We start from the raw sequence: 10,720 nt of genomic DNA, 5'->3' as shown, positions 1-10,720 counted from the left end.
CCCCCCCCCCCGTAAGTTAGACTGCAACTTAATGGTTGCCCCTTAAGCCTGGTTCTGGGGAAGCAGGTACTCTCGTTCTGCTCATCCCTGTTAACTGCAGACAGCCTCAACATCAGTCTCTGGGTTTGTCCTTGGTGTAGAGGCAGCAGTGCTAACACCGAAGAGTTTTCCCAGAGTGCTTGGCACTCTGTGCCCCATCTTGCCTTTGAAGTCACAAGTGGAATATAATCTGTTGAGACACTGTCTTCCCAGCAGACCCCTAACAAATGAAGAGACCCACATTCTAGTCCCACTTCTGAGCTGGCGTCCTGTGTGCAGCTGTTGGTCTGGCTGACCTTGGGTGAGGCATTTGCTCTTCAAAGGCTCCCTTTTCATTATCTGTCATGTGAAGGCTTTGGGCAAGGTGGCCCTATTTTGCAAAGGCTAAGTTAACTCTCAGAAATAGGGAAGAGAGCTGAGAACTCACTTTTTTTTTTTTTTTTAAAGGAAACTCAGTGCCCAGCGTGGGGCCCAGACTCACAACCCCAAGATCAGGAGTCACATGCTCTAGCGGCCAGGTGCCCCAAGAACTCACATCTTATTTATTTAATTAATTATTTATTATTTTTTTAATGTTTATCTACTTTTTAGAGACAGAGAGAAAGTGGGGGAGGGACAGAGGAGAGAGAGACATAGAATCCGAAGCAGGCTCCGGGTTCTGAGCCGTCAGCACAGAGCCTGACGCGGGGCTGGAACTCACGAATCGCGAGATCGTGAGCTGAGCCGAAGTTGGACGCTCAGTCAACTGAGCCATCCAGGAGCCCCAAGAACTCACATTTTAATTTTTTTTTTTTTTAACATTTATTTATTTTTGAGACAGAGAGAGACAGAGCATGAACGGGGGAGGGGCAGAGAGAGAGGGAGACACAGAATCGGAAGTAGGCTCCAGGCTCTGAGCCATCAGCCCAGAGCCCGACGCGGGGCTCGAACTCACGGACCGCGAGATCGTGACCCGAGCCGAAGTCGGACGCTCAACCGACTGCGCCACCCAGGCGCCCCCAAGAACTCACATTTTAAATGAACAGAAGGTTTAGGCGGCTTTCCTGCAGGAAGTTCGCACATCAACACTCATGGCTCACTTTGGAAAGATAATTTTGTCAGGTCTCCTTGATAACAAGACAACACCAAATTTCTGGGTTCTTTCTTCTCTTCCAGATGCCAGTATGGACAGAATAGCTTATGATGCTTATCCCCACCCACCACTTCCGAGACATTGAGCGGAAGCCAGAATACCTCCAGCCGGAGAAGTGCGTCCCACCTCCCCACCCCGGTCCTGTGGGAACCATGTGGTTTATCCGCGACGGCTGTGGCATTGCCTGTGCCATTGTCACCTGGTTTCTGGTCCTTTACGCGGAGTTTGTGGTCCTCTTTGTCATGCTGATTCCATCCCGAGACTATGTGTACAGCGTCATCAACGGAATCGTGTTCAACCTGCTGGCCTTCTTGGCCCTGGCTTCCCACTGCCGGGCCATGCTGACGGACCCCGTGAGTATGTCTGGGCTTGTTTTGACCAGCCCACACTCTGCTCCTCTGGTCCTGGCATGGCCGCAGCCTGCATGTTCCTTCCCCTGGACCTCGGGCGTGTGGAGATCAGGAGGGCCAGGGCTGGGGTGGGGAAGTGGACTCAGGGCCCCCGGAGGACGCCATCTGTGCCACAGCTTATCCGTCTTGGTCGAATGATTCTGTCCGCATACTGATGTAGACGTTAATGGAGGCTGCTCTGGGAGAGCTCCGGTCCAGGTGAAATCCAGCCTCTAGTTAGAAAGGCTCAGCCGGATAAGCATGGCGACTGGGGGCCGGTCATCAGAGTGGCAAGCATGCTCGGGGGCCGGGGGGAGTTTGGTCAGGCCGGGGCTTCCCGGTGAAGACAGGACTGCAGCTAGGTGCTCTCGGAATTAAAGCCATATCCAATTCCAGGAACCTGCACGGAAATGGCCTTCACTTTGTTTGGGCGAGGCTCGCCTTTTCCTGAAAAGCTGGACAAGCCTGTTTCAGGCCGCAGCAAGTGCCTCTTGGTGAATATCTGTGGGGAAAGCGGTGGTGTTCTGCCTGAGGACTTAGCGAAATATACCAGCTGTGCAAGTGGCCATTGAATGTCGTGTACCCTGGCATTAAATCCTCTGTTCCCCTTCATTATCTTGTGTAGGGAAGTGATTTGATAAAGACCTCCTGTGGCTTCGTTGTTTGAGTGCGTAGGACGAGTGTGTTTAACTTAGGAAAGGGAAGACACAGACTTTGTTTCTGTGAGCCCCGGGGAAAGCACACTAGAGACCCTGGGTCCCGGGCTGGTTCCCTTCTCAGAGGGCTCCGTTTCGTGCGGGTTCAGGTGGTGGGTGTTACCCCATCCGCCGGGGAGAGCCGCTTTCGCAGCTCAGTTCCGCGTCCAGATAGCACCTCTTCCCGCGCAGGACCATCTGCGGGGTCACCAGACAGTCGGCGCCTGAAGGAAACCAAGTTCAGATTTCCCCTGCTATCTGAGAGTAGAGAGTTCCCGGGAAACCTTTCATAAGCTAGAATCACATAAAGCGAAGAAGCAGTTGCCGTTTTGTAAGAGCAAAACACCCTCTTCAGATTTGTTTCGGTTGGCAAAAGCAGGTACTAAAGTAGGTCTCTTGGAAAAGCAAAGCGACGTAAGGAGAACGGTTTGTAATTGAGGGGAAGCCTGCGCCCGGTTATGATCGGGGTGCCCTCTGTCTAGAGAAGACGGGTGAGGCCAGCCCTGTGCGACTGAGGCTGTGGCGGGGGAAAGCGCCAGTTGCCGTGGAAGAGCAAGGGCGGGGACATTCACCAGTCTAGGCGGCGTCGGCTGCTCGGGTCACACCCAAGCCAGGTCTTGTGAGCGCTGTGTATGCTGTCGGGGGAGGTGACAGGCGGTAGGGAGGGAGGACACTGATGGTGTGCCAGGCAGAGTAACATGGACAAAGACACAGGAATGCATGCATGTGGCTCCTCGAGGCCCCCAGGAGCTGTTTGCGATGGTGGGAACTTAGGAGGGCGGTAGGTTTGGGCTGGCGCTGTGGGCAGAGTGCCAAAGCAGTTGGGTGACGAGGGGCAGTCTAGAGCCCCTGAGGATTTTAAATAAAAGAGTGGCAGGGTGCCTGGGTGGCTTAGTCAGTTAAGCGTCGGACTTCGGCCCAGGTCACGATCTCATGGTTGTGAGTTCGAGCCCCGCATCGGGCTCTGTGCTGACAGCCTGGAGCCTGCTTCGGATTCCGTGTCTCCGTCTCTCTCTCAAAAATAAATGCACATTAAAAAAAAAAAAAAAAAGTGGCAAGATGCAGGTGTCATTTTACAGGGATCACTCTGGCAGTGGTGAGGAGGAGCCCTGGGGGCACCGCGGGATGGGATCCAATGAATGGCATGTGCATTGAGTGCCTCCTCTGTGAAAGGTCCTTTTTGAGCAATGGACACAGCTGTGAGCAAGTCAGACCAGACGCCCCTGCCCGCCGGAAGCTCGCGTCCTGGCACAGGGGTCAGGCAGTGAAGACATATGAGAACAAGGGAATTTCAAACAGCGATGAGTGTTTTAGAGACAATCGAAGGGTGTGACCGAGGTGATGTGGCAGTGACTTTTCTGCGGCGCAGGGGGCCTTCTTTACCTGAAGGGAGTCTGAGAAGACCTCAGAGCAGTGCCACCTGGCTGAGACCACGAAGCTGTGAGTCAGGCAAATGAAGCTTTGAGGGCAGAGCCTTCCGGGAAGAGGAGAGAGCAGGTGCAAAGGCCCAGAGGTGGGCGCGTGCTTGGGGTGTTTGAGGAACAGGACTAAGACCTGGGTGACCAAAGCATGGTGAGTCGGGGCAAGAGGAGCCAAAAGAGGTGGATAGAAGCCAGATTGGGCAGGACCCTGAGGGCCTCATGAAAGCTTTGGTCTTTACCCTAAATGCAGCAGGAAGCCGTCAGAGAGGCATGATGTAACCTGATTTTTTTTTTTTTTTAACGTTTATTTAATTTTGAGAGACAGGGAAAGAGACAGAGTACGAGCAGGGGAGGGGCAGAGAGAGAGAGAGGGAGACACAGAATCCGAAGCGGGCTCCGGGCTGTCAGCACAGAGCCCAACGCGGGGCTCAAACCCATGAACTACGAGATCATGACCTGAGTCGAAGTTGGACAGTTAACCGACTGAGCCACCTAGGCGCCCCGGCATAACCTGATTTTTAAAACGACAGTGCCTTGTGCTTGTGATGGAGGTGGGGCAGAGACCCAGGAAGATCACCGGGATTGCAGTGGCCCACACAGGACGGGGTAGTGGCTCAGACCAAAATGGGAGCTGTGAATCTGGGCAGAAGCTATTGGATTTGGAGTATCTTTTAAGCCACTGATTCTCAAACCTGGCTACACATTGGACTACTTTAGGGAGCTTTGAAAGAGTACCGGTGCCCGGGCCCCACCCCCAGAGATTCTGCTCTGATTGGTTTGGGACAGAGCCCTGGGTGTTGGGGTGCTTTAAAGCTCCCAGGTGTCCCTTGTGTTCAGCTAGGTCTGAGAAGCTCTGTGCAGAGGGGTTGATTGACCGAATGGAGAGGGACTGGACAGTGTGCCGTCCAGAGCCTTCGCTTGAGCAGCTCTAGGGGAGTATTGGTGCCATTGAGTAAATGGGAACATCTAGGAGAACAGATTTTGGAGAGAAATCAAAGCTTCTGTTCTGGCCAACTGTGTATTACACATAAGCAGAGATGCCAGGTAATCAGTAGGTAGCCAGGTGGAGGGTCAGGATCAAACAGCAGGGTTGAGGTCATTGGTGTCTAGAAGGCATGTGAGTCAGGGAACTGGATGTCAGGAGGAGGGCAGCTGGAAGGCTTCTGCCCTGGCATTCACGCCTGTGTCCTTTCACCCCATATTGACTTGCGTGGCCTCTCCAGGGATCTCCCCGGTCTAGCCCCTTGGATGCACTTGGATGCAGGAGCGAATGGTTCTCATGGCTGCCGATCCCAAATGAATGAGAACCAAAGACTATTCCCCAAACACCAGTCTGCTGCTCATTCGGGTGTTTCGCTAGTGGCCCCAAAGAAAACTGGGCCCCAAAATGAAGCAACTCAAACGTGTCCTAAATACATGCCCCATCTCACCTGCCTTTCTCCTCCCAGCACATGACATGTTATGCAAAACCCGGTGTGTACAGGGAGAGTGGGAGGCCCTGGGGCCGAGTTGGGAGCCTAGATCTCACACTGAAAACAGATCAACCCGGGGCTCCTTGCTAACACTGCAGGGGGAGTCTGTTTTTAGAAAGGTGTCACTGAGGGGTCTGAGGAGTTCCCTAACAGGATTATAATGTTTTGTATCTCAGGAATTCGTGTTGTATCCGGTCCTGCAGGAGAACCTATATGCAAAGGTTATAAACAACATCTAACAACGTATGCATTGTTTCCCATTTGGGTTTGTTAGTATTGCCGGGTTATAATTAAAGACAAAAAGTCTCATACAGTCTTCTGCAAACAGTTAACAGACCGCTTCCAGCTTTGAAATTCTTCCTGCAGTTGTAACAATTGCAGTTGAACAGTTGCAACCACCCCCAGCTTTCTGGACCATTTAGCAATCATTTCCTCCAACACAGTAGGAAATGGGTCCATGGAGAGCTTGAGCAGAAAAGGGAAGAGGGAAATGGCGCACAAAGGTGTGAATGGCCGCCTTGGAGGTGAGGTTCCCATGGGAAATGGGGTAAAAAGGACAGGCCTGGAAGGAGAGAGAAAGAGGCCAAAGGGGCCTCACTTGGCAGGGGTGCTGGCCTAGAGGTCACAGGGTGTGGGCAGAGCACAAGTCAGATCGGTGTTTGGTATCTGGTGCCCTCTCCTTGCTCGCTCTAAGAGGATGTGATGTCATCAAGGAGCTTTTTGTGTTCCTGAAACACTTAAAGGTCCAGAGAGGCTCTGAGTGCCTGGACCCAGAAACTCTTATCTTGGTGCGGTCTCCCGCCCCGCCCCGCCCCGCCCTCCAATTTCATCACTTCTTCCTTTCCCTTTGCAAATCCATTTCAGTGCCTCATCCTGTGAGCTTCTTCAGGAATCCCGAGGGATTCCTGTAAACATTTAGATCTGGGACAATCTCTGTCTCCCGGAAGCTGCTTAAAGCTGGAAGGCGTAGCTTGTCTCTTTCTGTCCTGGCTGCCAGGAAGCTCAAAGCTAAGCACTTCATAATCTCGCAATAATTGTGTAAACCCTTTTGGTCATTTACTAACTAATCGTTTACTAACCTCATTATAAACTATCTCAAATCTGAGGGGCCCCTGGGTGGCTCAGTCGGTTAAGCATCTGACTTCAGGTCAGGTCATAATCTCGCAATTCATGAGTTCAAGCCGCTCATCATTGGGTTCTCCGCTATCAGCACAGAGCCTGCTTGGGATCCCCTGTCTCCTTCCCTCTCTGCCCCTCTCCCCTCAAAAATAAACATTAAAAAAAATTTATTTGATTTTAATTTTTTTTTAATGTTTATTTTTGACACAGAGAGAGACAGAGCATGAGCAGGGAAGGGGCAGAGAGGGAGGGAGACACAGAATCCAAAGCAGGCTCCAGGCTCTGAGCCGTCAGCACAGAGCCTGACGTGGGGCTCGAACTCACGGACCGCGAGATCGTGACCTGAGCCGAAGTCAGACGCTCAACCGACTGAGCCACCCAGGTGCCCCTAAAAAAAAGTTTTTTTAATTATCTCAAATCTGAGATTTGACAAAGGAGGCCTATAAATCAATTTAACTACATTGTTAAGGAAAAGAAAATTCATCAGTCTGTCTGCCGCTGCCTCTCCCTCCCTTTGAATCCCGTCTTGTGAACACCTTGCTGTAGACAGACCTCGCGTGACTGTCCCAGACCACTGCAGGCCACTGATTTCAGTTCCAGCTGCCGAAACCCATCCATGGATATCAGGACTCACTCCATTGTGCGGTTCGTGTGTCCCCTCCTGGAGCCTCTCTCGGCGACATTATCGATCGCATGTTGCGTGTGGAGTCAGTTAGCAAGTACAGTAAAACCTTGTGTGCTAGCATAATTCATTCCGGGAACATGCTTGTAATCCAGAGCACTCGCATATGGAAGCGAGTTTCAACAACTGTTGGCTCAGTTGTGATCATGCAACGTTCAGCATCACATACCACTCATATTGCAAGACATCGCTCATTTATCAAGTTAAAATTTATTAAAAATGTTTGCTCATCTTGCGGAACGCTCGCTGAAAAAGTTACTGGCCATCCGAGGTTTGATGTATTTACTTGGACCAGCAGCACGACGGCATGGTGGCAGGCCCGCAGAAACAGAGAAGGAATAGCACTGGGCCCTCCCACCAGCATGCCGGGTGAGGGTGGAGGTACTGACCCATTCCCCAGGTCAGGGGACTTGCCAGATCAGGGAGTAATTCGAGCCGGCTACTACATCCTCCCTCATGCCAGGCAACATCTCATAGCTGTCACGGAGCAACTTAGAAACACCCCCTGAAAAATCTTTCAGGCCCCAGAGAGAAGCGAGTGACCCATTTAGGGATTACCTACCTCCACCTTTCTGTGAAGGAGACAAGTGGCCTGTGACACAGGCCTGAGGCTGGTCACCATGTTCCTGGCAGAGCTGATGGAGAGAGAGTTTCTGCCTGGACAGCAGGTGTGCTCACATCTCCCTCCCAGGGCCCCCGCAACACTTTAGGCAAGTTTCATCCTTGTTGCTTCAAATACATGAGGATATTGAGGCCTTAGATTTGTTGGTATTTCTTTGGAAGTTTCTCTTTTGCCTTTTTTTTTTTTAATGTTTATTTATTTATTTTGAAAGAGCACAAATGGGGAGGGGCAGAGAGAGAGAGAGAATTCCAAGTAGGCTCCATGCTCTCGGCACAGAGCCCACCTCGGTGCTTGATCTCATGAACCGCAAGATCATGACCTGAGCTGAAATCAAGAGGCGGCCACTTAACTGACGAAGCCCCCCAGTCACCCCTCTATTACTTTTCATCATGTCCTTTTTACGCCATTATGTTGTCCTAGATACTTACTGAAACGGGCCTGCTTCAGTTTTTGAGAGAGAAAACATATGCACACACGTGCACATGCACAGGGGGAGGGCAGAGAGACAGAGAGAGAGAGGGAGAATCCCAAGCAGGTTCCTTGCTGTCAATGTAGAGCCTGATGCAGGGCTCGATCTCACGAACCGTGAGATCATGACCTGAGCATAAATCAAAGAGTTTGACCCTTAACCACCTGAGCCACCCAGGTGCCCTGATACAGGCCTGTTTCAGTCTTAATGGCAACATGCTGATACAGTTGTTGGCAGAATAATATTATGGCATCAGGGCAGTTTGAAAAAGCCTCTTCAGGGCCCTTAACAGCAATGTCCGATAAATACACACGTTGTCTTCTGATGGAGGTGAGGGCTCTACACTTGGATTGCCTGGGTCTGAATCCTGGTTCTGCCATCTGTTAGCCATGTGACCTTGGGAAGTTGCTTCATTTCTTTGCTTTAGTTATCTCATCTGTAAAATGGGTAATAACAGTCTCTGCCTCACAGGTTTATTGGCGGAATTAACTGACAAAATACAGTAAAGCACGTGGAACGGTGTCTGGCATAGAGCACTCCATAAATGTCTGTTGTATCATCATCATCATTCAGCTTGGTTTGTTGAATACACGCTCCGTGGCAGGCCCTGGGCAATTCACTGGGGCTGCAAGTTGAAAGACATTGTCTCTATCCTCCAGGAATTTATAGCTGTGGAGGAGAGATCAGTGTGTACTTAAACGATCGGTGTTGAGACCAATAAATACAGGCTGGAACAGCACAAAAGCCAAGTGATGGCTTCTGTCTTGGGTGTGGCCTGGGGCCACGAGGAGGAAGGCAGAGGAGGTGATCCCTGAGTGGGTTTTGGTTCCGGTACAAGAGGCGAACAGGTGGGGCAGAGGTGCTGATGTGAGTCCCTGGGGGTACAAGGTGAAAGTCTCGGAGAGCATGGTGCCTTTGGGAAGCCGCAGGTGGTCCACAGCCGGGGGACTGCTGGGGCAGGGACAGGGGGAGACCCTGGGTCAGTGGTCTGAGGCTGCGTTGTGGTGGCCCTGCTCGAGCCCTGACTGGGAGCTCGGACCCTGGGCCGGGGGAAGGCTCTGCGAAGCCTGTGAAGGTGTCCAGGCAGGGAGAATAGTATGAGCAGATTCCCATTTTAGAAAGTTTACTCTGGGAAATAGGAGAATAGGCCGGGGTGGGAGGTGGCTCTAACATCTGGGGCGCGTGAGGATGGGCCGGAACAAAGGCCGTGACAGCGGCTTGGAGGGGAGGATATGGGATTCGAGGCACGGTTTGGGACAAGAGTAACCTGGTGGAGTAGGAGGGGTAAGGGGTAAGCGAGGGTAGATAGAGGCACCACGGACCAGGGAAGTGAGAATGGGAGGGGCGGTTCGGAGCGAAAGGAATGGATTCAGTTGCAGCATGTTGAATCTGGGGGGTTGGTTTTCCTCGGTTTTAATGTCTCTTGAACAACCAGGTGGAGATGTCTGCAGCTCGAAAAGAGGCCTGAGTTGGAGCCCACAATTGGGCATCACCACTGGGTGTGATGGGGGAGGACTGTCAGCAGGGGGCCGGGTGCAGAATGAGCAGGGGACGGGGCTGGTGGGGGATCCCTGAGGAACACCGGGGTCCAGCATGGGTAACAGCCCAAGGGAGAGCAAGAGGCAGGGGGACGCCCAGAGGGAGCAGAGCAGCCTCAGGAGAGAGTGACAGAAGGAGGGACTGGTGGTCACAGGAGGTCCAAGGGAGTTGAGGGCCTAGAACCGACCTTTGGGTTTGGCCGCGGGGAGTTGCTCAGTGACCTGGTGACAGGTGTTCCTGGTGTGAAGACGACAGGCACCGGAGAGCAGTGAACCAGAGTCAGGGAGAGATAGTAGAGACAGAAGTGCACACGACCTCCACAAGCTTAGCTGTGAGGGGTGGGAGGGCCCGGAGTGTGCGCACAACATGAGGGAGAAGCTTTGAGCTACAAGTCTGGGGCCCCTAAGGGCCAGGATTAGCCGGGACCCTCACCCTCCAAGCTGGTGGTTTATCCCAGCTGCCTCAGTTTTCTCTGAAATAGAAAAGGAAGTAGGTGGGGGTTGAGGAAGGTACTGGAAGTTTGGGCTAGCCCCTAAGGGGAATGATTGACAGAATCATATCACACCTCCCTGCCCCAGATTTAAACGGATTCCACTACGGGACCAAACATATATTTGAGGAACGTCTGAGTATCATGGGCCTATAAATTCTTTAGTGTTTTTAGCTTGCTGTGTGCACAGAGAAAAGACTGGAAGGATATGCTCCCAAATGTTGATTATACAGATCTCTGGGCGATACAATCAAAGGGTGGGTTTTTCCCTTTTAATTTTCTCGTCTATTTTTTTTTAATCATGAAGAAGTATTACTGTGGAAATGAAGGGGGGAAATCGGTACATTGTGGTCTGCCAGGCTGCAGTAGCCTGGGAGCCTCAAGACAGCCCTGTGAGATGCGTAAGGACGGGGGGGGGGGGGGGGGGGGGGGGGTTCTCATTAACGCAGGCGTCACAACATTGGCAGAAATGTCTCAGCAGGCCTACCGACTCCCTGCCGTCTGTCCAGAATGGTACAGAACGAAATTCCTTACCATGAACTAATCACAGGAAGTTCTGAAGTCTGGGGATAAGCACAGGAGAGAATATTAAGGAAGGAAGGAAGGAAGGAAGGAAGGAAGGAAGGAAGGAAGGAAGGAAGGGAGGGAGAA

General features: G+C 52.0%; 1 protein-coding gene across 8 annotated transcripts in view; it reads left to right on the top strand.

Annotated features, from left to right (window-relative positions):
* ZDHHC3 (zDHHC palmitoyltransferase 3) overlaps positions 1-10,720 on the top strand; it is a 61,782-nt gene that overhangs the window by 18,956 nt on the left and 32,106 nt on the right. For all 8 annotated transcript variants that reach the window (XM_040445088.1, XM_040445090.1, XM_040445091.1 and 5 more), the window contains exon 2: positions 1,195-1,524. In XM_040445088.1, coding sequence (XP_040301022.1) covers positions 1,219-1,524 — 306 coding nt within the window. In that variant the 5' untranslated portion in view covers positions 1,195-1,218. The remainder of the gene's footprint in view (positions 1-1,194; positions 1,525-10,720) is intronic.

Source organism: Herpailurus yagouaroundi, unplaced genomic scaffold (genome assembly GCF_014898765.1).
Source record: "Herpailurus yagouaroundi ecotype Mexico unplaced genomic scaffold, PumYag 193, whole genome shotgun sequence".
Lineage (NCBI taxonomy): Eukaryota > Metazoa > Chordata > Mammalia > Carnivora > Felidae > Herpailurus > Herpailurus yagouaroundi.
This window is presented reverse-complemented; position numbering and strand designations above follow the sequence as displayed.